The 25461-nt window shown below is 54.2% G+C and overlaps 1 protein-coding gene across 1 annotated transcript in view; it reads right to left on the bottom strand.

The window, feature by feature from the left end:
• Positions 1-3253: 3253 nt before the first annotated feature.
• Positions 3254-25461, bottom strand: part of Tspan15 (tetraspanin 15) — a 44107-nt gene continuing 21899 nt past the window's right edge. The window contains exons 2-8 of the mRNA XM_047554161.1: positions 19927-20112; positions 18749-18823; positions 11261-11356; positions 8912-9028; positions 7087-7134; positions 4475-4591; positions 3254-3959 (exon numbers count right to left, since the gene is read on the bottom strand). Of these exons, the coding sequence (XP_047410117.1) occupies positions 3810-3959; positions 4475-4591; positions 7087-7134; positions 8912-9028; positions 11261-11356; positions 18749-18823; positions 19927-20112 (789 nt within the window). The 3' untranslated portion in view covers positions 3254-3809. The remainder of the gene's footprint in view (positions 3960-4474; positions 4592-7086; positions 7135-8911; positions 9029-11260; positions 11357-18748; positions 18824-19926; positions 20113-25461) is intronic.

The raw sequence follows: 25461 nt of genomic DNA, 5'->3' as shown, positions 1-25461 counted from the left end.
AAGCATAAGTTGTTTTTTGGCAGGGGAGGTACTGGGGTTTGAACCTAGAGGTGCTCTGTGACTGCTATGTATGTCTCCAGACCTTTTTATTTTTTATTTTGAAATAGGGTTTCCCTAAATTGCCCAGCCTGGCCTTGAACTTGCAATCCTCCTGCCTCAGCCTCCCAAGTTGCTAGGTTTACAGATGTGCACTATTATGTCCAGCAAAAGAAGCGGAAGTTTTTAACTTGATGAAATCCAACTTATCAATTTTTCCCCTTCAGGCCTCATGCTTTTGGTGTCATAGCTAAGCAATCTTTGCCTAACCCAAGGACACAGGGGTTTTCTCCTGTTTTCTTTTAGCAGTTTTAGAGTTATGTTATAGTTATATAAAACAATCATGTTTAAGTCAATGTCATTTGGAGTTTGTTTCTTCTATGGTACAAACTATAGATCAGAGTTCACTTATTTTGTGCAGGGACATCCATTTGCTCCAGCAGGGCCTGTTGAAAGAGTCTTTCTCCACTGAATTCCTTTGTGCCTTTGTTGAAAATTGATGGCCCATGTCTTCGTGGGTGTATTTCTGGATTTTTCTGTTCTGTTTCATTCAACGTTGTATAGAAAACGTGAGAGCAGACATCTGGCTTGTTTGTAATCTTAGGGGAGAGCACCCATCTTGAATCATCAACTCTAATGTTATATATTGGGTATTTTTTTGGGGGGGTGGTATCAGGGATTGAACTCAGGGCACTTGACCACTGAGCCACACTCCCAGCCCTATTGTGTATTTTACTTAGAGACAGGGTCTCACTGAGTTGCTTAACACCTTGCTGTTGCTGAGGCTGGCTTTGAACTCACGATCCTCCTGCCTCAGCCTCCCGAGCTGCTGGGATTACAGGCGTGTGCCTCTGTGCCCGGCTGTATATTGCTTTTTCACCGATGCATTTTATCAATTTCCAATACTCTAGTATTTCTCATTTATTGATAATTCTTATCAAGACTGGATATTGGATTTTGTCAAATGCTTTTTCTGCACCTTTCAAAATTTGTTAATCTGGTGGGTTACGTGGATTGATTTTCCAATGTTAAATCAACCTGCATTCCTGGAATAAGCCCTAGTACAGCTCAGTGATGACATATTACCTTTTCAATATGTTGTCTCACTGAGTTGCTTAGCACCTCACTTTTGCTGAGGCTGGCTTTGAACTCTCCATCCTCCTGCCTCAGCCTCCTAAGCCTCTGGGATTGGCATGTGTCACCATGTCTAACCGTGTATGAACCCACTTTTATACAATCTTAAAATTTTGAAGTAATTAATGGAGAAAGTAGATGCCGGCTATCTGAAGCTGGGGCAGGCAATGCTGGGGTGGAGATGACAGAGTCCCAAGGGAAAAAGGAGGTCTTTGAGGTGGTGGATATGTTGGTTATCTTGACTGTGTTGAAGTTTTCATGGGCATCTATATTTGTCACTTTAAATATGGACAATTTATTTTGTCAAGGATACCTCAATAAATTGGTTAAAAAAGGTTTTGAGAATATTGTCTTTGGAATTTTTATACAAAGTCAATCTTCCTTAATGCATTTTTCTTATAACAACCAAAAAAGCCTAAAAGGGAAAACTGAAAATCTCCTCTAGCTTCACATGTACTGTGGATGCACAAATACTGTCATTTCCTGTGTGTGCTATGGCTTGGGGAAAGCACCCGTCTGGAGGCATGAGACAGGTGGCAAGATGATGACATTGGTGCACACAAAGGCGAGAGAGGAGGGGAGTCCCTGCCACAGCACAAAGCCTCTCCTGGTGTTTTGAAAGATTGGAAAGAGACTATGGAGTGGCAGGAGAGAATAGTAGGTGACCTGGTCTCCAGGTTTCAGGGTAACTTCTTTCTTTTGACAGTGCCAGGGATCAAACCAAGGGCCTCAAGCACAGCAGGTAAGTCTCTACACCCACACATCCTCAGCTCGTAACGTTACTTCCATACGCAGACTCAAGAGCAGTCCCAAGAAATCCTCAGTACCTCTGCCATCTGGCTATCCCCAAAGACCGTCGCCCTTTCTCTTATGGGTAGAGAATTCTCAGACTGCAGCCAGAGTCTGACCTGGCCTGGTGTCTAGGTCAAAACGGGGACCAGAGGCTCGGCAGTGGCTGCAGTGGTAACCTCGTGGGAAGCAGGGCCCTAGCAGCCCAGCCGCGCCTGGCTTTGCACGCCTAGAAGCAGGTGCATGTGAAGCAAGAGAGGCTGCAGCGGCTGCACGGCCAGACGCAGGTCTTGGCAAGGGACTTCCCCACGGAGCTTCAGTTTCTCGTCAACAGAGCAAGAATTACCACCAACAGTTGTGAGCACTCAAGGAGGTAGTGTTTATACAAAGTTTATACAAGTTCCTGGCACCAAGCAAAGTCTGTGAGGCATTTGCTCTTGTGGCATTGTTTTATCCTTTTAAAAGGGAATGAAGGGAAGGGAGGGGGCTGGGAAGGGGAAAGGCAGTGGAATGAATCGGACATCACTTTCCTACATTCACATTGAATGCACGGCCAGTGAAATTCCACACACACAACCCCAAGAATGGGAAGTTATACTACATGTATATGTAAGATGTCAAAATACACTGTCATGTATATCTAAAAACAAAACAATTTTTTTTTTTAAATTCCACTCTGGCCCTTTCTCACAGCACATCAGACTCAGGCTTGGACCAGGGCAGACCAAGCACCCGACCATTTAACTTCTGGGTGTTAGGGACAGTTCCCTCCTTAGGTTGAGTTCTTCTGATCTGAGGTGTTTGCTGTTTTATTTCTATTGCTCTGGCTACTAAGAATCTCACTGAAAATCTACAGCAGGTCACCAGGAGGGCAGCTTGGGTGGACTGATCTGTGCAAGTCCTGGCTTCTCCAGCAGGGGGCGATCAGCACCAAGCTTTGCTTGGCACCAACCTCAGAGTACCATAAGGATACTCTTAACATTTGCAGTCAGTTTGGAAGGGCACAGGTGGGTTTGAAGGCACTGCTCCTTCTCATACCCTTGGCTGTCCTGCTTCCCCATCATGGGACCCCACGTCATACATCACTCGACCTCAGTTTCCCAATCTGTAAAGTGGGTGTAGTCATCTTCTCTGCCTCCTGAGATGTTCCCTGGCCTCCATGTCCCAGACTACCAAGTCTTCACTGCAGGCTGGTCCTCCTTCAATCCTTGTACCCCTGAGGGGTTTCCAAGTCCAGGTTGAGGCCTTCCCCCTCCCCTCCCCACCAAAGCAACACCAACAAAAGACCAAAAAGAAAAAAAAAAAAAAAATCACATCTTTATTGTTTGATTAATGAACTGACTTGGAGCAAAAGTGGGAAAATGTTCAGCTCTGCATAGTCAGAAAGTCCTGTTAACTCTGTACAAAACATGAATGTTACAAAAAATCACGTAGAAAATAGGTCAGCAAAGCGGACACCCTTGCAGGGGACTGAAGGCACCTAGGAGGCTGAGCAATGGCCCGACCTGGCATCTGGGGTGTGGCAGGGCTGCCTCCGGCCCTGCTGCCACTCGTCTCCCCCTATTGACCAATCACTGCAAAGCTGCCCTCGAAAGGCCTAATGACCACAGGCCAAGGCACTGCCAGAAAGAAGGTGGGCCCCGAGCTGAGCCCTGAGTTCCTCTTGCGCTCGCAGCCCAGACCTGGAGCGGGACACCGTGTTCTCCAGGCCCGGCAGCGGAGGGCGCGGAACCCAGAGTGCGCAGCCGCAGAAGGCGGCCCACGGGCGCGCTCCACATGTCCGCCTCCGCCAGTGGACTGAGAGGCGCCGTCAGGGGGTCCTGCTGGAGCTGCTGTCCCAGGCCCCGGCCCTAATTGGGGTAGCACAAGCAGCATCCGGTGCCCGCTGCGTCCACGCTGAGCCTGGCGTCCGGCCCCAGAAGCCCGTCGGTGACAGAATGCTCCATGATGATGTCCTCCACCCGGGTGATGTACAGAAGCGTCAGCAGCACCCCCAGGAACTGAGAAGAAGGGGCAAGGTTGTGGAGAGCCTCCCGGCCACCAGGCAGGCCTCCCTGGCAGTTCCCAGTCCCCAGAAACCCAAGTAGCCAGTCAGGAGCCCTCTAGAAACGCCCACGGTGCAGCTTCCTCCCAGCATCACACTGCCCTGGCAGCCCAGCCTGGGCCTCCTTTGTCCCTCCCAGGGACCCCCAGAGACCTCCCTGTGTCCCCTCAGCAAGGGCGCCTGCATGCTGGCAGTCCGTCTCCCCCCAGCTCTGCATGCCTTATCTAGCAGGGCTTGGACATGACACTTCACCTTGCCAAGCCTGTTTCCTTCTCCGCAAAATGGGAAAGACAATCTCAGCTGCCTCCCAGAGAGCAGGAGAGGTGCCTGCCAAGCACTTCAAAGAGCTCAACACCCAGGCTTCTCCACCCGGCCTCTCCTTCCAGCCCTTCCTTCCTCGCTCTGCCCCTCTCCTTTCCAGCGCTTCTCCTGGGACCCCCCAGCTACACGGTGAACCCCCAGCCTGCCCACCTGGGGAAGCAGGATGCCCAGCAGGAGGCCCGCCATGATGGTGTAGTTGTCCATGAACCAGATGAGCACAGCGTTGGTGCAGCCCCGCACGTAGATGACGTCCTGCACGCTGAGGCGCTACGTGGGAGGAGGCGGGTCAGCCAGAGAGCACAGGCCTCTGCTGCTTGCTAGAGGTCCAGGTCGGCCCTGCGGCCACTCTGGGCCTCAACTTCTCTCATGCAACATGGGAAGGTGGCCACAGACCACTGGTTCTCTAGCACTGCTCCCTACAGAGCACAGGGGACATGGCAGTGATGCCTCTGTGTCCATCCAAATGACTGGGGCCAGGGACTGGACGGCAGAGCTCAGGGTGATCCTAGTCCACAGACACGCCTGTGTGCATGCCTCGCAGCAGGGCCTGGCCTAGCTACAGGCACCTGCGGCCTCTCTACAGCCCATCTGCAGAACCTGAGCCAAAAGCCTGACTCCAGGTATGTTTGGGGGAAAAATTGTTTTCTGCATGGTTTTAATATACAAGGAATTCTTCCATAACTACTGCTGTGTAAGTCAAATAATGATTCTATAGGTTGAACATCCCTAATCCAAAACCCCAAATCTGAAATGCTCCAAAATCCAAAATTTTATGTCAAAATTTAGATAGACTGTCATGTAGGTATATCTAAAAAGAATTTTAAAAGGAGCAAAGATCATAAGAATGTTCCCACAACCTGAGACTCAGATCTGATCCTGACTTCTTCATCACGTAAGACAGTTATGTAAATGGAAGCCCATTCAATATGCAGAAACATTAATGCCTCCATTCCAAGAATAAACTTCAGTTACACATGACTGGAAACCGTAAGAACATTTTAACGTTCATAACTAGTAAAAAAGTGTTCTAACGTTAAATAGCCAGTTCTGATATATTGATTCTGAAAGACAAGTCTGAAGGCTAATTTCACCTGGCCCAATCTACATGAATAAACCAAAGAAAACAAGTGTGAAAAAACAAAATCCAAAATTTTGAGTACCCCCATGATGCCACAGGTGGGGAATTCCGCAGCAGGAAACTTTGTTTCATGCACAAAATTATTAAAAACAGTGGGTAAAATCACCTTCACCTGATGTGTATAAGAAACACAAATGAATTTCATTTTTAGATTGGGTTCCCATCTCTAAGAGATCTCATTATGTGTATGTAAATATTCCAGAATCTGAAAAAAAAAATCTGAAATCTGAAACATTTTGGAATCAAGTGTTTCAGATAAGGGATCTTCAACCTGTACTTTCCTTTGTAAAGACACTTTCATTTTTTGATTGATTGATTGGTTGAGTCTTGCTGTGTTTCCCAGACTGGTCCTGAACTCCTGGGCTCACGTGGTCCTCCTGCTTCAGCCTCCCAAGCGGCTGAGACTACAGGGTGGGCCACTGCGCCCAGCTCTTGTTCACCATTTGAAAAAAAAATGTCAGTAGCAAAAATGACACCTGTGGTGTGCAAGTCGCAACACAGCCCCCTCTGCTGGTGGTCCCAGAGGTGAACTCTGGCTTCGTGGTCTCCCCGGGATCTAACTAGCAGCGGTGCTCTGCCAGGTTGGGGTGCGGCCTCACAGGGCTCCAGCTGCATTCTGTTATCTCAGGTCATTATGCTGACTGTCTTGAAACTGGGTGTGGCGACAGGTTATAGGATCTATGAATTTCATTTTAGAATGAAAAAATAGATCATTATTTACCTATTTATTATATGAATGACCTCTGGCTCTGGGAAGTTGAGAACCGCTGCTGTCTAGGAATCTGACTTTAACTTGTGTCAGGATCACATTCTGGGCCCTCACCACAAAGATGTGCTTTGCTTTCCTTTCTTTCTTTTTTCTTTTCTTTTCTTTTTCTTTTTCTTTTTTTTTTTTTTATCCCTTTTTTGGTACCGGGGATTGAACCCAGGGGTGCTCAACCACTGAGCCACATCCCCAGTCATTTTTCATATTTTATTTAGAGACGGGCCTCACTGAGTTGCTGAGGCTGACTTTGAACTCAAGATCCTCCTGCCTCGGCCTCCCGAGCCGCTCGGATTGTGGCTGCTGAGCTTTTAGAATGCGTTCCCAAGGGGATGCTGCTGCTGCAGGGGACCCCGCCCTCCCCCAACTGCAGAGGCATCTCAGACCACTGTTAGTTTTGACTCCCCTCCAGGTCCACCCCAGCTTCTTTCCTAGTCCAGGTGAACTGCTCAGGAAGCTGACCCAGGGGGGCCTCCGGAGGGCTTGCTGTCCTCCAGGGGCTCCTGGGTCTCAGGCAGAGGAAACCAGTGTGAGCTGTCTCCAAACTGGCAACTCCAAGGCAGGCTGGGACTGGGCGGAGCTGGGCACATAGCATGCAGGGGGTACCTACAAGGGCCACCGTGTCTCACATGCGCACGGCTGGAATAGGTGCTCAGCAAGCCCTGGCAGGTGGCCTCTCCCAGACCCAGGCAGGGAGGAGTCTTGGTTCCCTGAGCCCCTCTGTGTCAGGCAGTCTGTCCTGGGTTCATATCTAGGAGAAATCATAGCAGCAGGAGCCCCACCTCTGGAAACCCCTCTGTCATCCTGGGGGTGCGACAGGAAGAACAAAATTCTGGTACAGAGGGATTCCAAAGACATTACCTCCTTGTCGATGGTTTTGTAGCCGCACATGGTGTTGACGACATCTGTCTGAAACAGAAACATGACAGCTAACCCTCCGGCAGTGCACCCGCCGAAGGACTGTTACTCCACCCACTTTACGGTTGAAAGGACTGAGGGCCAGAGTTGCACCGTCTAGGAGGGAGCTGAGAGTCTACCCAAGTGGCCTGGCCTGAGTCCCTGTCTTAACTGGCCCCCTCCACCAGCAGTAGCCAGGCAGTGCTGTCTCAGGATCCTCAGCTGCTCCAAGAGCCACTATGGTCACCTGCCTCTAAGAGGTGGGGGCTGGGCTGCTCCTGCTCCACTGGTTCCTATGAAGGAAGACCTCAGACCACAGCTGAGACCCTGCCAGCTGGGTTCCACCTCTCCTGGGCCCCTGGCCACGCTTCCCTACCCCCTGTGACAATGGCTTCACCAGCAGGGAGTGTTGTGGAAGAGAGTTGGTCCCGGGGCGTCTCAGCGGCTGGTTAATTCAGGCACAGAGAAAGCTGTGACCAGGCCCTAGACCTTGTCATATCCCTTCCCAGGCAGGCCCAGGGCACAGGCTGCAGGGGAACTTTCTGTCACCACCTGTGCCTGCCTGATGCCATCTCCATTCATAAGGGAAGAGAGGTGGGTCCCCAGGCCCAGCCGCAACCCGTCCAGCTTGCCCCTCCACATCTAACTGAATGCTTTGGGGGGTCAGAGGGCCATGAATGGTCCTGATGACGTAGGACAGCAATATGAGAGAGGCCACTACGGCCTCTGGCTGGGAACACCCTCAATGGATCCAGATTCTGCTCTGCCACTTCAGAGCACTGGACTAACCCTAGGCAGATCGCCCTCTGCAAGTCTCTGAAAACCCCAGGTTCTCCACGGCTCTTCCGTTGCTCAGAGATCTACCCTAAAATGGCAGCCAAGCTTTCCATGCCAAGCTCCCCTCCTGGCCTGGCCTTTTTTAGGGTGAGTGCACTCGGCGCTGGCTGCAGCCCATGGGCGAGGCCCCCACCCGCAGCTGCTCGGTTTACAGAATCCAACAGTGGCACAGAACAGCCGAGATGTCAGCGCAGAAATTTTCCATGACTCTTCGTGGCTTGAGTAATTGCAAAGCTTTCTGCTTCATTCCAATCCAGAAACCAGGCAGTTTCTAGACACATTAGCTACACACAAGGATTGACGGGGCAGTGACTGCATAGGACAGCAGCCCAGGGGACTAAGGAGGGGACAGCTGAGACAGTTGTGCTGGGGAGAGGCAGAAGTGGGCATTTAGATCCTCAGCCCTTCTCCCCAGTGCTCTGCTGCGGCTGATCCCCGAACCACAAGCCCAAAGCCACGGGAGACACCCACCACATGGGCCCTCCTCCACCTGCAGCTGACACTGTGCAGCAGCTGCCCCAGCCTGGAAGCTGCTCCTGCCCCCGTCCCTGTCCCCGCTGGCTCCCACAGCCTGCATTTTATCCTAGCCCAGCCAAGCCTGGACAAGACACCCAACCTTTCGGAGCCTCAGATTCCTCATCTGTAAAGTGGGTACAATCACAGTGCTGCCTCACAGGCTGACGTAAGTGCTAAGTGAATTCATCCAACCCAAGAACTTGGATCAGGGTGGCTCAGGGCCACGTGCTCGATAGGTGTGAACTAACATCGCTCATAAAGACGAACACTGTCCCCCTACAGGAGCCCTTGAAGCCCAGGAAAGCTCGGCTCTGGACGCCATCTCCTGCCCACCCCCACCCACATCACCCCATCGCCCCTCCTCGTCTTGGACTGAAGGACGGGAGAGGGATCTGGCCAGCTGGGGTGGTCCCCACGCCCTCCGCAGCAGCACTACCGTGTTTCTGAAGCAGCAGGTGTAGGGCACCCCGCAGGCCAGGGGCCCGGGGGCGCTGCAGTCGTGGTACTGGTTCTTGCTCCAGTCTCGGTAGTCTTCGCCGCCACAGCACTTGAACTGAGAGAGAGCAAGCCGAGAGAAGAGCCGCCATCACTTTTGGGGTCCAGGGCAGGGGCAGGAAGGGCCAGGAGTCTACTACGGGGGTCACCCTGGGGCGGGAGTGCCAGAGGGCATCAGCTATGTGCCATGGGGTCGGAGCTGTCCAAGAGCGGCATGGCCATCAGGAGGCAGTGAGCATCCCACGGTCAGGCTGCCTGGGCCGGGCATCAGGGCAGCCACTGGGCACGGGAAGGAAGCCCCCCTGACAACTGGACTGCACCTCTGTCATCGGTGTGTCCCTGTGCAGGGGCTGGGCTGGAGGAGGACCTTTGTGGTGCCAGAGCCACAATTCTGTGCAAGTCCCTGGTCCACTGACCCGGGGGTGCATGCACCTGCCTCAGGCTCCCCCCCAGCTCTGCCCTCACGCCCTCCTCGTCCACACCAGCGCCAACTCTGTGGGCAGCAGCCAGCAGCTCTGCTGAGAGGCAGGTGTGAGCCAGGTACCATTCTGGGCTCCGGGTAGAAAGGTGAGCAAGAGCACAGAGGGAGACAGAGTAGGCGCTAAATGAAAAGATCAGAGTGGGGTGTGTTGCGGTGCCCGCTGAACACGGAGAGGTAGGGGAAGAGGCAGGGGGTTGGCTATAGGTTGGGAGGTCAAGAAGGGCCACCCTGAGGAGAGGCCATTTCATCTGATAAATAAATAAGGACAAGCCAATAGACATGTGCAAAGGCCCCGAGTGGAAAGTAGCCGACTTCAGCAGTGGCACAAAGGCCAGCGAGTCTGGAGCAGAGAGCGAGGGGCAGGTTAGGAGGAGGCGGCAGAGCACCTGCAGAGTCTCATCAGCCAGAGGAAGCGGGAGCTGGGACTGTGTCCCAGGAGCAGTGGAGCATCCCGGGGAAAGCTTCGATAGGAGGTCCGGGTAGAAACAAAAACCAGACACCCTTCCAGAGCCCCCGTAGCCATCAGTTTTCGGGGCCTGGAAGTGCCTATCTGTGCAGTTCAAGGAACATCTGCTTTGCCTGAGTTCAAATCCTCATACCACCCCTCCCAGCTGTGTGCCCGCAGGCAAGTCAATCAGTATCTCTGGGCCTCAAGTTCTCCTCTATGAAGCAGGAAGAGCAGCTTTGCAAAGCTGAGCTGTGATCCCAAGAGAACCTTGCACAGCAGCGCCCAGTGAGCCTTCCGCAGCCCCACCCACCCAGGAGGGGTGGAAGCCCCGGCCGGCCGGGCCAGTGGCTGCTTCCAGTAAAAACATCTTGCTCTCCCTGGAGTCTGACTCGACTCTCCCGTCAGAGTTGGCGGGCACATGCCTGGCAGCGGGGCTCCCAGCGGCTGCACCTGTTCCGACCACAGAGAAGCTCTGAGCCAAGGGCTCTGGGTGTGGTGAGAGGCTGGTTCCCAAGGGCCGGCCCAACTCCCAAGGTCATGTCCCAGGACATGCTGCCGGGGCTGTGTGGGCCTGTGGCCTGCAAACTCTTCTGTCCTGGACCGGGAAAGTGTGATGGCGGCCCCGCTGCTGGCACAGGGATGGGGCCTCCACACATGCCTGGCTCTGCTCCAAGCGCTTTCCTTGAGAGGCGTCAGGGTGACCCTCAGGGCAGTGCCCAGGGGGTGAGGAACCTGAGCCGGGACCAAAGGAGACCGCTAGGAGCCCACCAGGACGCTGGCCAGCCCCACAACGGCTTTTATGGCACCAACAGACTTGGGTGGGCCTGGGGAGAAGGGCAGTGACCCAAAATGACGCATGATCCTCATCACGTTCAAGGACGCATCATGGGGTCTTGCTCAGTGCCTAACCTGGAGGAAACGGAACCAGTGAGGAGCTCCTGACCTCAGGGCTGCCCTGGACTTAACAGGTGACCTCCCCAGCACTGGAGGGACTTAGCCAAGGAGGCCTGGGCTGGGGGAAGCCACCTCATCCCATAGAAGGAGAGTCCCTGCCCATGGGAGGAGATGTGCCCTGGGACCCTGCAAGGTGGCCTGTAGCTCCGCCTGGCCTTGCTGTGGCTTTGATGGGTTGTTGGGGGAGGGGGAGTATAGGGTCCATGTAAGCATAGCAGGCAGCGTATCGTCGTCTGGGCCAGGCCTAGTTAAAGAGCTGGGCCCTGGCTTCCTTGGTGGGCCAAGCCTCCCAAATTGGCTAGCCGCCTGCTTTGGGAATGGATAAGTCACCTGCCTAACCCGCAGTGGGGGTCTGGGGGACAAGGGTCCTAGAGGTGCACCTCTGATCCCAAGCCCCTGGGGCTCACCTGCTTCTGAACAAAATCCATGATGTTTTTGAAGTCCAGATCATCATAGTAGTTCTCAATTCCCCTTCGGATGTTGTCGTTCAGAAAGTCAATGGTCTACGGAGGAGAGGAAGTCACAAAGGAAAAGGACGGCACGCCAGAGTCCAGCCCAGCTCCTGCCAGGTCAGATGGGTTCAGAGGCCCTGGGCGTGGACAGCCCCTGCTCCAGTGCCCCTTCTGCTCCCATCTTGAACACCACCACCTCCCAGTCCACGTACCCTCCCGGCGCCCCCAAGGCCCACTGGGCCCCGAGCCCCTCTGCCAGGTCTGAGCAGAGCAATGCACCCCCTCCTCACAGGTCGGTCATCTGGCCCAGGCCCTGAGGGGCCAGGGCCCTGCCTGGAGGTCTCGCCCTGAAGCAGCCAGGCTGAGCAGGGCCGTTGGTTCCGCTTCCCAGCCCCATGCTCTGACCGCCCAGGGACAGACCTGAGCTGGAACGTTCCTCGCCCTCCAGATCCCCTCCCCTCACTCTCCACCATCCAACCTCTTTACAGAGGAGGAAAGTAAGGCCCCAGAGGGTCAGTGGGGAGCGCGGGCTTGTCTGAGTCACAGGGTGGCTGACCGCGGCCTGGCCACACTGGAGTCCAGGTCTCCTGACTTCTCACATGGGCCTCTCTCCATTTCTGTGGTGCCCACGGGCAGCTGGGGCAGGGACAGTCCTCACTGGGAAGAGTGCTGGCACAGCACCCTCTCCCATCAGTCACGCTGGGCTTTCTGGATCAACGGCCCGGCTGTTGTGCTGAGGTCTGGGACACAAAGGGCCCACAGCAGGCCGGGGCGGGGGCGGCAGTGTGGGCAGCCCAGCTCCAGGCTCGCCGTGACAATCAGAGCTTTCAGAGCACTGAGGCGAGGATGGGCAGGAGCTGGGACAAAGGGGCATTCTTGGCTCTGGTGCCGGAGAGAGGAGCCAGACAATTCCCCGGGGAGGTGCCACAGGGTACGCTGGGCAGAGGACCGCGGCTCACAGCCCCTCTCTGAGCCTCAGTTTCCCACGTGTAAACCAACCCCGTAGCGCTGTCTTCAAGGAAACTTCCAGAGCTGATGATGGAAGTCCAGTGCCTCCAATGTCCAGCCTCCCAGTCCAGGGCACAGCCCCATGGCCACCCCAGCAGCAGGCAAGTCAACCCCCAAGCTTTCGTTTCCTCACCTCTGAAATCTAGAGGCCAATACCTCTGACTCTTAAGGATGTTGTGAGACTAAAATAATTAAAGCTACAGAAGCATTTAGCAGGACGCTGGCCACGTAGCAAGCCACGGGGTTACACACGGTTCACTATTTTTTTCCAGGAGACAAATACTTTATGGTACCACTTCACACCCACTACATCATGAGAGGAAAACAGCAGTCACAGAGGGAACTGAGGCCCTGACTCTCGTCTAAAAGATCGACCACAATGGAGGCAGCCTCTGGAGCAGGAGTCCTGGGCCCGCAGAGAGATGTGACTTGTCCATGAGTTCAAATTCTCATACCACCACTCCCAGCTGTGTGACCTCAGGCAAGTCAATCAGCTTCTCTTGGCCCCAAATTCTCCTCTATAAAGCAGGAAAAGCAACGGCAGCTTTGCTACCCTACTGGCCACTGGCAGAAATCCTGAGATCGGGGTACCAAACTCCCAGCCTGACACATTTTAAGGTACCAAGCGAAGAAGCCAAAGTTCAGATTTGGGGTCAAACAAAGCATTTTGAAGGTCGCCTCCTGCCCAAGACTCCCACTGCTCAAAGCCAAAGTATGGAAGGAGTCTGGCTCAGGGAAGCAAGAGCCAAGCCCTCCGCTGAAGAACAGCAGCTCCCGGCAGACCTGCTGCTGGGGAAGACTGCCTGGAGCCCGGGAGAGAGAGGAGGCAGAGCCTTCCGTGAGAGGCTCTGGACCCACCTGCCCCTTCCCTCGCCGCCTGGCACTGGACCCTAGGGCGGAGCTGGGTGGACCAGAGCCACACAGTCCAGGCAAGCAGGGGCCAGCCTGGCGGCGGCCCACCCTCCCCAGAGGCCCCCAGGTGACAAAGCCTTTCCAACCTTTATCTGGGCAGTGAGGGGCCAAGGCCAGCTGGCTGGGGCATGGCAGGGGTGGCTAAGTAACAGACACCAGGGTGGGGTCAGTCTGTCACCCGAGGGGCAGGGGAATGAGCTCACAGCACTGAATGACTTGCGGAAGGGGCACTTGACTGAGCTGTGTGCCTGGGTGACACTGAGGTCAGGGACGTGCCTGGGGCCACCAGGGTGGGAATAGGGTGCTGTGTGGCTTCCTTCCACCCTCCAGACACTAGGGACACCGTCCTGGCCATCACAGCCCTCTGCACCTACCCTGGCCCTCTCCCGCCCTCCACTGGGCCACTGTGCTCTCTGGATCCCCTGAGAGCTGGCGACAGGTAGGACGAGGCCAGGAGGCTAGGGTAGGGAGGAAGAGAGCGGCGGAGGGGAGGCTGGTGTCCCCAAGGGAAGGTCCTCCCTCCCTCTCTGGGGAACAGCCTGGCCTCTCTCCCCAAACCACCCTAGCCCTTGAGCGCTTTCCAAGGCACTGACTCTAAGGGAGGCCTCTTGTGAAAATCCATCTGGAAACTGAGCAGCCCCGCAGGGAAAGGGGCCCTGCTGGAGGCCTCTGGGAACCCCTGGGAGTGGGCAGGAGGAACAGATGGTCCTGCCCATGGGCAGCAGCTGCCCCAGCTCCCACGAGGGAGCTCTCTGGGTCAGGCTGGCTCTTGCAAGTGTGCACGGCTTCTGGTAGTGTGTGTGTGTGTGTGTGTGTGTGTGCACATCACACCAGGGACGTAAGCAGGACACTGAGGTGGTTCCTGGGCTGTGAAGGGGCAGCTGGGGAGAGGGGGTGAGTAGAAAGTCCCAGGAGGGGGCAGGCTCTGCATTTCTCAACTGCAAGTGCTCACTGATATCACCCGGAATGCTCCAAGGGACTCGGGAGTCAGTCAGAGGATGAGTCCTGTGTGAGGAGCCGCAAGACAACTCTGCTTTCTGCTGCCACACCCAGAGGCCAAGCCCATCTGAGCCACCCGTGCCCGGCTCTAACCCAGGCCATGCCAGCAGGGGCAGCTCCTGCGAGCTATAGAAAACCACCTTTCACCGAGCACTGGCATGACCCCAGAGGGTCACATGGTCCAGGCTAAATTACGTCAAGAGTAAGCAAATGCCAAAGGCCACAGGATTTTCAGAGCTACAAAGCTTTCAAAAGCTACAAAGAACTGCCCTTTCTAGTTCTTTCTTTCGGATCTAGTTTTCAAGCTATCTGAAGCCTCTGCTGCACCCTCCCCAGAGAGATGTTTGGAAAGTTTTTAAATGGACAAGGAATTGCAGGGGTGCAGCTCCCCCGGCAGGGGGAGGGGGGTGAAAAGGCCTAGCAGGAGCCTGCCTGCGGGGAGGGAGCCACCCTGGGCCCCTGCAGGCTGCCCGGGCTCCCTGCACGTCCTTATTAGCTCTCAGACCCAGGCTGGGGAGGGCTTGCCTCTGGCTGCCCAGCTGCACCCCGTGCCAGCCTGGGCCTCAGATCCTGGAGGATGGAGACCTGGCCTGGGCTTCCTCCCTCCCTTAGTGCCTGTGCAGTCACCTGTGAACATTCCCCAGTCCCTCTGGAAGGTGGGGGCCCATCCTCATTGTCCCAGACCCCAGCCTGTGCCCAGCCTTGACAAAGACCCAATCTGACAACCCAGGGTAGAAGAGAATCCCCCAGTCAGAGCTGGAAGGCTCTTGGGGAATGTTGGCCAGACGCTCCCTCAGGTCTGGGTGGGAGTCACAGGCTGATCCCTGTGGTGGGGGGTGTTACGCTTCAGCGACTTGGGGTTCCAGCCCTTACTCCCCAGCAGCTCCACAGTGAGGTCTGCTAGCTGCGGGCATCTGGCCAGACCAGCACAGAACCTCTTCTGCTCTGGACCCCTCAGCAGCTTGGATGTGGGGAACGGTCCCTGTGCTCAGGGTCTCAGCCTTCTGTCCCTGACCTCAGGGTGTCCAGAGCCAGCTAGTGCAGGTGCCAGGGTAAGACAACCAGGCCTGGGCTCCCCACTGCTCACTGGCCCTGCCCTGGGGAAGCACAGCACCCTCTGATGGGGAGTGAAAAGGAGGCCACTCCCGCTCCCTCCCCAGCTGGCAGAGGGAAGGAGGCCTGGCACTGGGGACAGACACACCTGCTACAGCCCAGGACCCTCCAGCGGCCCCTGGCTCAGCTCTGCCCGCCTCCAACACCATGACACCCCTACAGAAGCCCCAGCTGGGATGACAGTAAGCACCAAGAGTGGCGAGACCCAGGCGGCAGTGGGGTCCCTCAGGGCCTCTTCCCACCGGCTGGAGTCAAGGAGCCACCGCCACTTCTCCTTCTGTTACCTGCTTTGGCCCCGCCCCCAGGTGCATGGGCGCTCACCCACCACGTGGAGAAGCCACTTCAATCCAGTGAGGAGCTCAGGGCCATCGGCAGAAGCCTTGCCCAGCTCCGGCTGCTGAGTTTCTTCTTTTTACCAAGCGTCTGTTTGTCTTTGGTTACCAGCACGTGGCCACTGTCTCGGTCCCTCCCTGAGAATCCAGCATGGCATGTCCAGCCTGATCATTTGCCACCACAAGGAGATTCTTGGAGTTAAGGGAGCTTCTGGCACTAGAGGCTGAACTTGTTATGCAGTGTTATAAGGTGTCTCGGAGAAATCTGTCTTCTCTTAATGAAGGAAACATGGAGGTGGGAACTCACCTCCTCCTGGAAGCTGGCCTGGATTGCTCCTCACTGGTTTTTCCACCTTCCTACCATCAATAGGCAAGCCGCTCCTGCTGTGTCCCCAATACTGACCTGTCTCTTGCCTTACAAAATCACATTGCATTAAGAGTTACAAGGAACAGTGTGTTTTCAATGTGGTGTTTCCTCCTTAACTTTAAAAAACAAAAAAGAAAATTTGAAAGCTAGGGAAAAATAGGTGTCCCATCCCTCCAGGGGCATAATATTAATATGTTCACATTTCTGTTTCCTTCAGTCTTTTCCAGACCTATTTTATTTATTGTGAAGATTTTTACTGCACAAATGGAACTAACACCTTTCTCTCAAGCAATTAATTGAACTGGAGAAGAGGGTTATGGGAACCCCAATGTATAGCTGGTTGGTCAGAAGCACAGGTAGAATCACCTGGGACTTGTGACTGGCATCTGAAGGGGAGGGGACAGTCTTGGGGGCTTAGCCCTCAACCTGTGGGATCTGCTGCTCTCTCCAGGTAGACAGTGTCAACACTAAACCGTATTAGGGGACACTCAGCCGCTGTCCACTACTGAACTGATGGCTTGCGTGGATGTGGGGGGAAACCCCACACATTGGGGTCACAGAAGGGACCTGTGCTGTGAGGTGCAGGAGGAGAAACTGATCTTGAGTTGATTCTTTTCTACTGATGCCCTTCCCCCTCCCCCACCTCCACACAGCAGACAGCGCCTTCTGGCTGCCACCACGACCCCCATGGGGGACACCCAATTGAAGGACAAGGACACACTTCACAGGCTTGAGGATCCCCTGCAAGGCTTGGGGACCACTGGAAATTCTCCCACTGAACTCAGGCCCATGGCTTCCTGAGCTGTGAGAGCTGAAGGGCCCCAGAGGCTCCCAAGGCCTTCATCTCGGCTCAGCTCCCTCTCTTGAAAGGCCCAGCATGGCCCTTGTTGACTCTGGGAAATGACAAAGCCAGCTGCCTGGCGAAGGCGTGCTGGAACTAGGACTGCTGCTCACCGGGGAGGGGACTGTTTATTAAGGTGGCAGATGGTGCTGTTGCTGACCATGAGCTGGATGTGGGCTCCGGTCAGGAAGACACTGAGCAGAACCCCTGGATGGTCCTAAGCCAGCCAGGAGTCCTGCTGGCTGCCCAGGAAAGACCCCCCTTGCAGGAATGGAATTAACATCTCTCTCTCAGTACCCTGGATCTGCCAGCTCAGAGCAGATGATCTGAAAAGTAGTAAGGAAGGAAGGGGAGGAGCAGGTGGCAAGACTGGACCGAAGCAGCCTGAGCCGTCCTCTGCCTGCTGGGTGCCCTTGAAAGAATTTCTGAAGCCCTCTGTGCACTGGTGACTCCATTAATGCAATGGGAATCACCCCTTCCTCTCCTGGGGCTCACCCCACAGAATGCAGACCCCTGGATCCCAGGGTCTGGACCCGCCTGAGGTCAGGTCCCATCCCAGGAAGCCCAAGCAGGCGAGGCCACTGCTCCCACCTGGGCTGGCATTCCAGCCACAGCCAGGAAGAGTGACAGGGACCTAACACTGAGCTGTTAGAGGGTTCTGCAGCCGGGACTGATGCCTTGGGCTCAACTTCTGATGAGAACGAGAATCTGGCTGCAGCCCTGATGTACATCCCAACAGCAACTGGAATTCCAGGAAACACTGTCTGGGGTGGCAAGGGTGGAAGGCAGAGGACTGGACAGAAAGGACTGGGATTTTGCAAATATGCCTCGTTCCTTAGGTCCCACCTGCCACACAAAAGCAGGATGAGACAACAGAAGATCACAGGAGAAAGGGCAGACCCCAGGTTGGAAGGCAGCCCTCCCATACCACGGAGCTGCTTGTGGGACCTGGGACAAGAGGGTCTAATGAGGGTCCAGTATGTGCCCAAACTATGCCAAGTTCTTCAAATATCATCCTAACCCCCAACCTCGTGAGCTAGGAATTGTGATCCCCTAAGGAGCCGAGGGTGACTCTCCCAAGGTCACCCAGCAAGTATGAGGCACATATGTGTAGACTAACGTGAAGGAGTCAGAGACCAGGAGCCAAGAGAACCTGGCTCTGTTCTGCAAACCCGGTTGAGCCCAAGACATCAGGCATCACCCTCTCAACCAGTCTCTCCTTCGCTTTTATACCCATCACAACAGTCCGGTAGGTGCTGCCTCCAAAACATACACCTGATCCCACCATTTCAGTCTAGGCCTACCACCACCGCCTCTGAGCCACCAGCCCCTCTTCCCTGGATCACCACAGCTCCTAGCCGGGTTCTTCTATCAGCGACGGCTGCCCTACCATCCATTCTCTACTTGGCAGCCAGAGTAAAACTAAACAGGCCACATATCCCATCCCTGCTTAAAACTCACCAAAGGCTTCTACTAACTTTTGAAAACAATTCGAGCTCCCAACCCACAGCCTCTGAGGCCCCATGTGATCCCCAGGCAGGCCCTCCCGGCTTCGCCTGCTGTCCTTCTCCCCATCACCCATCCCATCAGCCAAGCAGACTCCATGCTGCGCTCACCCCTACTCAGCTGCCTCCACCTGAGCCACACCTGGCTGGCTCCTTCTCCTTATGCGGCACTGTCCCCCCACCTCCACCCCCAGGTCCCTCAGGTCATCAGGTTTCCTTTCCCCATCCACTGGTGCTATTAGTGCCCAGCTCCCCTGGCAGAGTGGAAGCCCCATGAGGATTATCTGCCCTCTTAGCTGCAGCACCCGGCTGAAAGCCCAGGGCACAGAGTGCACACATAGTGGATAAATAGATCCACAGGCCCACCTGGTTCCGGAAGATCAAGGCCACCACACCACCAGCGAGCTCTATTATGAGGCAGATCCCAAGGATGTACATAAACTGGAAAACAAAATTCAGAGACTCACCTGGAGCGGGGCAGATGATATATGTGGGGCTCAGGGAAGTTTCATCTGCTCCGAGATCAACACAATAAGAAATGTCACCTGTGGCAGCTTTTCATGGCTCCCTGGCCATCTGCCTTTCTTCCTGGGAGAACACAGGATCTGCTCGGCTGTGCCCCAGGAAGGCCCATTTCTGGAGCCAGGAGGCAGGAAGACTGACTCCGCTGCCCCAAGCAGGCTGTCACCCACATTGGTCCCACAGGTCCTCGCTGGGGTCTCGGTAGTCTAGGCCCCCACCACCACCAAGAGGAGAGCTGGGCTCACTCCAGCTCAGCCTGAGGGGACAGGCCTGGCTCGGTGGGCGGGCTGGGGCAGTGTTTCCTGCTCCCCCATGGACCCCTCAGAAGTGGCTTCCCAATCCACCCAGAGTGGCGAGGGGGATGCCTGATACCATCCCTTCATCAGAGAACAGGCAACCTCCAACTGATTCCAGCAATGTCTACCCCCCAGCTGTGGGGGATCATCCCCCACCCACGGCACCAGGAAACAGGAGGGCTGACTCCACTACCTGGCCCCAGGATGGGCACATAACCTAAGCCAGACCTGAGACTCTCGCGAGGAAAGATGCCCTGGGATCCAACAATATAAGGACTCTGTTTGCCCGAAGTTGTCAGTGACCACTACACAGAAAGCCAGAGGACAGTGCTAGGCAGGAACAGTTCCCCTGGGAGGTGGCAAGAGACCGCCCAGCCCTGCCCAGTGGCCTAACCCCCCACCAACATGGTCTGCTGGTTCCATGAGCTGACGCTCCTTTTTGGATTTGCTTGTTGTCACCTGAGGGTCAAGGTGAACACAGTGTAAGTGGGAAGAATGGTATTCAAATGAGCTTATATGCAGACAGGGCGTGGCCTGGACTCTCCTGGGCTGCCCTGGTCCTCTGGGCTAATCCAGGGGATCCTCTAGAGGAGCTGGTTTGTGGCACGAACTGAAGACACCAAGCTGCTCAAGGACCTGGGACTGGGGGTGTGGCCCCTGGGCTTTCTTGGAGACCCAAGGACCTCCCACCACCACCACCTCCCAGCAGAAGCTGGGCTAACTCACTGCTTGGAGAAGGTACAGGTTGTCCCGGAGGGAGGCCAGCACACCGATGAAGGAGACGATGAACATGACGACCCCCAGGAGGATGAGGATGATGGCCGGGGCCAGGAAGGCACTTTCCAGGGTCTTGTACTTCTGCCGCTCCACCTCTGCATAGATCCCCACGGACAGGACCAGGGCCCCGATCAGCTGCAGCAGAAGGCAGGGAATGAGCCGGGCATGGTGGCACAGGCCTGTAATCCCAGAGGCTCGGGAGGCTGAGGCAGGACGATTGCAAGTTCAAAGCCAGCCCCAGCCACAGCGAGGCGCTAAGCAACTCAGTGAAACCCTGTCTCCAAATAAAATACGAAATAGGGCTGGGGAGGTGACTCAGTGGTTGAGTGCCCCCGAGTTCAATCCCCTGTACCAACCCCCCACCCCCAAAAAAAGGTCAGGGAGCAGGAGAGGAGAGAGGAGAAGGGCTGGTCTTCATATAAAGAGCTCATCTAGGGCTGTGGTACCTGCCACGGGGGCTTCCCAGGGGACCCTATTATGGGTTGAACTTTGTTCCCCCAGATTCCTCTACTGAAGTTCCAACATTTAGTGCCTTAGAATGAGACTATATTTGGAAACGGGGCCTTTAAAGTGGCAATTAAGTTAAAATGAGATCACTAGGGTGGCCCCAATCCAATACATCCGGTGTCCTTTTAAGAAGAGATTGTGACACAGAAACACACAGAGGGCAGACCATGTAAAGACACAGGAAAAGAGTCACAGGCAGGACTCCAGAGAGAAACTAACCCTGTCCATACCTTGATCTGGGACTTCTAACCTCCAGCACTGTTGAGAAAATAAAAGTCTGTGTCCTTAATGCTGTGGCAGCCCTGGCAGACTAATGGCACCTGTATGGAGAGTCCACTTAAGAGGGATGTACTGGGGGTCAGGGGAAGTGTCCCTGGCTGGAGGGTCAGAGGGCAGGGGTTCAAGTCTCAGCTGTGTGGCTTGCTCACCCTGGACCCTGGACAGCATGGACAGCTCTAGTCTACATTCTCATCTGAAAACCAGGCACGAGCACATCCACTGACCATACACAGCTCCCTGCAAGGCTTGCGCAAGGTGACACAGGTGCAAACGCTAAAGCCCCAAAGTGCGAAGTCACTGCGGTGGGTATCGAACAGGCTGCCCACCCCGAGGAGATTCCAGGGCTGCTCAGGAGGACAGGCATTTCACACAGTATCAAAACCCAAGAATTTAAGCTGGGCCCAGTGACACACACCTGTAATTCCAACTAGTCAAGAGGCTGAGGCAGGAGAATCACAAGTTTGGGGACAGCCTCAGCAACTCAGCGAGACCCTGACTCAAAATAAAAATTAAAAAGGGCTGGGGGTACTGAGGACATAGCTCAGTTGGTAGAGTGCTTGCCTGGCATGCACAAGGCCCTGGGTTCAATCCCCAGCAACATCCAAAAAAAAAAAAAAAAGGGGTTTGGGGATGTGGCTCAATGGAAGAGCACCCCTAGGTTCAATCCTCAGTACTACAGGGGAAAAAAATAAGGAATTTACTTTCAGGATAAGGAAAGGCTGAAGTTTGAAACAAGAGGAGTTTTGAAGGAATTTTAAAGTAAACCCCTCATTATCGACTTTTCTCACAGTGGGGAGATGATACACAATTACTGTACACACTGTAACTTACCATCTGGGAACCCAAGCCCCTTACTGCCATCAAACACACCAAATGTGCTCACCCCAGGGCCTTTGCATAGGAAGTTCCTGACACCTGAAATGTGCTTTCTCCTGATACCCACATGGCTCAATCCCCATGTCCTTCCATCATTGCTCAACTGTCACCTGCTCAGTGAGGCCTTCTGGGCACCTTATTTAGAAGTGGAAAGTCCCTCCCCATGAAACTCCTTTTTTCCTATTTCATTTTCCTCTCTTGTATTTTTCAGTATTTAACGTACAACAGTATTTCTTTTATTTTTATTTATTTTTGTCCTCTCCACCAGAACACACCAAGAAGGATTTTTGTAATTGTTTCAGCACCCTGACGTTCCTGACACTGGCAAAGTACAATAGACATTTACGATCAATGACTTGAATGAAGCAGAGCTGGGCTTTCCCACCCACCCTTGGGTTTGAGTCAGACCTGTTTACCCAATCTCCTGCCTGTCCAAGATTGTGACTTTCCGGAGGACAGGGAAAAATCATCAGACAACTGGATTCTCCACTAAAGACCTCATGGGAGAGTAACCGGAAGCCTTGGTGCTATCAGTGAAGGTCTGAGTGTAGGAGGTGAGGGGTTATACAGAGGAGGGTTGATAAGGTATGCCAAGGCCATAGCTTCCCCAGGGTCACCCTCCAGTCACTGAGAGGCTGCCCTGACCTTACTTACATCTACTCTGGCCTTAAAATGACCATCACTGAGTGTCGTGTCCTCACAATAGATCCCCTTGACCTCCTTCTACAAAGGGTCAAGACTCTCCTGACTGAAAGGAAGGGTCTACTTCCTCCTGAGTTTTGACAAGTCATGGGGACACCAGGAGTCACATAACCTCAACTTCTAATGTAGACACCCGCTAAGAAGTGCCAGGAAACCAGCTCTCCTGGGCCCAGCACCCGCTGTAGTTCAAGGCCACACGCCACGCCTGCTGACTTGGAAAGAGGACTCTCTCTGGCCTGGTCAGTCATGCTCCAAAACCCAGGGCAGGCCAGGTGCAGTCACGCACACCTGTGATCCCAGCGGCTCAGGAGGCCGAGGCAGGAGGGTCTCGAGTTCAAAGCCAGCCTCAGCAACTTAGCATGGCCTAAGCAACTCAGTGAGATAGATAAAATTTTTAAAAAGGGAGGTGGGTTTGGGGATGTGGCTCAGTGGGAAAGCACCCCTGAGTTCAATCTCTGGTACCAAAACGAACAAACAAAACCCAGAATATGGTGAAATCATTGTTCAAGGCCAACCTTGGCCCCACAGGTCCTGAGAATAACGGCAAGCAGACTTTAAAACACCAAATCCCTGGTTCCAACTGCCTCTACTGACAAAGGAATCACTACCTAAACCCTAACCCTGAGAAGACAAAGGGCCCAGAGACCCCGCCACCAAGGAACTGAGGGCCACCACTGAATACCCCACAGAGCCCGGAAGTCTCCGGAGCCCAGGTGTGGAACGAGGCACCAATAAGGTTGGCAGAGGTGGGATTTTAACTTCCACATTGATGCAAAATGTAACTGTCACCCTGCCTCTAAAGCCACACAATGCTTCCATCTTAACATCTTCCAAATTGATACACTTTGCAGAGACCTGTTTCCTGATGCGAAAAGGTCCCTCTTCTCTAGCAGGATAAGGACTCGCCCACTCCAGGGTCTCTCCTGCCCCTCCTTCCTGCCCAAGGCTGTGCTTCTGCAGTAAAGTGCTCAGCTTTGGAAACCGGCCCCCAATACCAGCCCTGTCATCAGCCCCAATTCTGATAGAACAGACCTCAGTCCTCTGCACGAGGGCAAAGTGCACCACCTTCAAGTTTTACAAGTTCCCAGAGCCCCAGGACCACTGCAAAACAGCTTTGCTGGCAGAGAACAAAACCTCCTTCGGTCTGATCTCATCCCCCCTTTAGAAAGCACTGCTTTCTAGTTATCCTTGTGACATTTCCAGACAGCGGAAGCCTTGGGAAATGCTCCCACGGCAGATGCAAAGACTCCCTCACCACCATGCATGGAGATGTCCCCAGCCCCGTTTCTCCTGGTCCCGCAGAAGGTGCTGCCACCCCCGGCCTCCCTATAGACTGACAGGCAAACCCCAGGTAGCCTCCCACCCAGCATGGGTCCATCAGGGATCTTTGTCCAAGAAGCGTTTCAAGGGGCAGTGGGTAAGGAGAGACCGGCAAGAAACTTCCCAGGAACTTCAAAATGTCCAAACGATCTATTTACATCTCTAATGACATCAGTTTATCCATCTGAGTATAAAATGACCGGTCTGTGCCAGCACACAATCCCATCCGCTCCCGCCTGCTAATTATAGCCCTTCCCCAGGCAGCCAGCCGCTCCAGCCCCAGCCCAGGAAGCGATTGGCCCATTTGTCAATCAGGATGGTTTTGGCTAAACAAGGCTGGGGGTGGGGGGTATGTCATGCCCATCTGGGACCACAGAGGACAAGGGTGTGCTGTTGGCAGGCCACGGGCCAGGTCCAAGAGAGGCTTGGTAACTGTGCAGCATCTCCAGCAGGCTGTAGGGGAGCCCTGCCATCCAGTCACCCGGACCCAGAGCTCCCTCTGAGCCCAGGAGCTCGGCTTCCTCCTCTGCAGGGAGAGGCGGAGCTCCAGGCAGCTGCTGGGAAGCAGGAGGTCCGTGATGCATCCTGGCACCTGGTGTCCTTCAGGAAGCATCTGGTCACCGTCTGGCTGGCTGAGCCCCAGTTGTGGCAAATTGACACTTAGAGAAGACCTGGTAGGTCCATTTTCACTCCGAAAGGCATAAATCAGGTTCCACTCTGTTCTAGGCTCTATATTAGGCTCCATAGGGTTACACCAAGTCAGAAGGCTAGACAGAGGCAAGACTGAGGCAGGGAGAGTGACAGCCTGGGAAGGTCCTAGAGATGGAATTCAGGGAGTCCTTGAAAAGGAGCTGAAAAGTCAGCACACACCTGTAATCCCAGCGGCTCCGGAGGCTGAGGCAGGAGGATTCCAAGTTCAAAGCCAGCCTCAGCAACAGCGAGGTGCTAAGCAACTCAGTGAGGTCTTGTCTCTAAATAAATAAAATACAAAAAAAGGGGGCTGGGGTGGTGGCTCAGTGGTGGAGTGTTTGCCTAGCATGTGTGAGGCACTGGGTTCAAGCCTCAGCCCCACATAAAAAAGAATAAATAAATAAAGGTGTGGTGTCCAGCTACAACTAAAAATATTTTTTAAAATACAAAAAGCAGTGGGGATGTGGCCTAGTGATTAAGTGCCCCTGGGTTCAATCCCTGGTACCAAAAAGAAAGAAAGAAAAAGAGCTGAAGTAAAAGGTCACACCTTTCATTTACCTGCTGTAGTCTGGATTTGGGTCCCCCAAAGGTCCACGTGGCACAGGCTTGCTCCCCAGGGTGGCACTATGGGAAGTGATGGAGCTTTTGGGGGCAGGGCCTAGTGAGAGGTCTTAGGTCATCCAGGGCATGCCCTTGAAGAGAGTGATGGGCACTAGCCCCTCCCTCTTCATCTTTTTTGCTTCCCTGACCACAGGTGAGAGGTTCTGCTCTGTCACATACTGCCTCCATGATGTGCTGCCTCACCACAGGTCCAAAAGCAACTGGGCCAGTAGGTCATGAACTGAAACCTCCAAAAATGTGAGCCAGAATAAACCTTTCCTCTTTATAAGTTGATTACCGCGAGTGTTTGTTACAGTAATGGAAAACTGACTCACGTCACCTCTAACTGAAATGTTCCTTCCATTTTGAATGTAGGCTACAAATGGAGGTAATTAACAGCACCTGCAATGGTCACCAGTAGCAATCACATTGCTGTCATGACAAGTACCTTGAAATATGTATATTGATTCAAAATTACAGTACTGTTAGACTCACTGCTGGATCTCATGA

Source organism: Sciurus carolinensis, chromosome 5 (assembly GCF_902686445.1).
Source record: "Sciurus carolinensis chromosome 5, mSciCar1.2, whole genome shotgun sequence".
Taxonomy (NCBI): Eukaryota; Metazoa; Chordata; class Mammalia; order Rodentia; family Sciuridae; genus Sciurus; species Sciurus carolinensis.
This window is presented reverse-complemented; position numbering and strand designations above follow the sequence as displayed.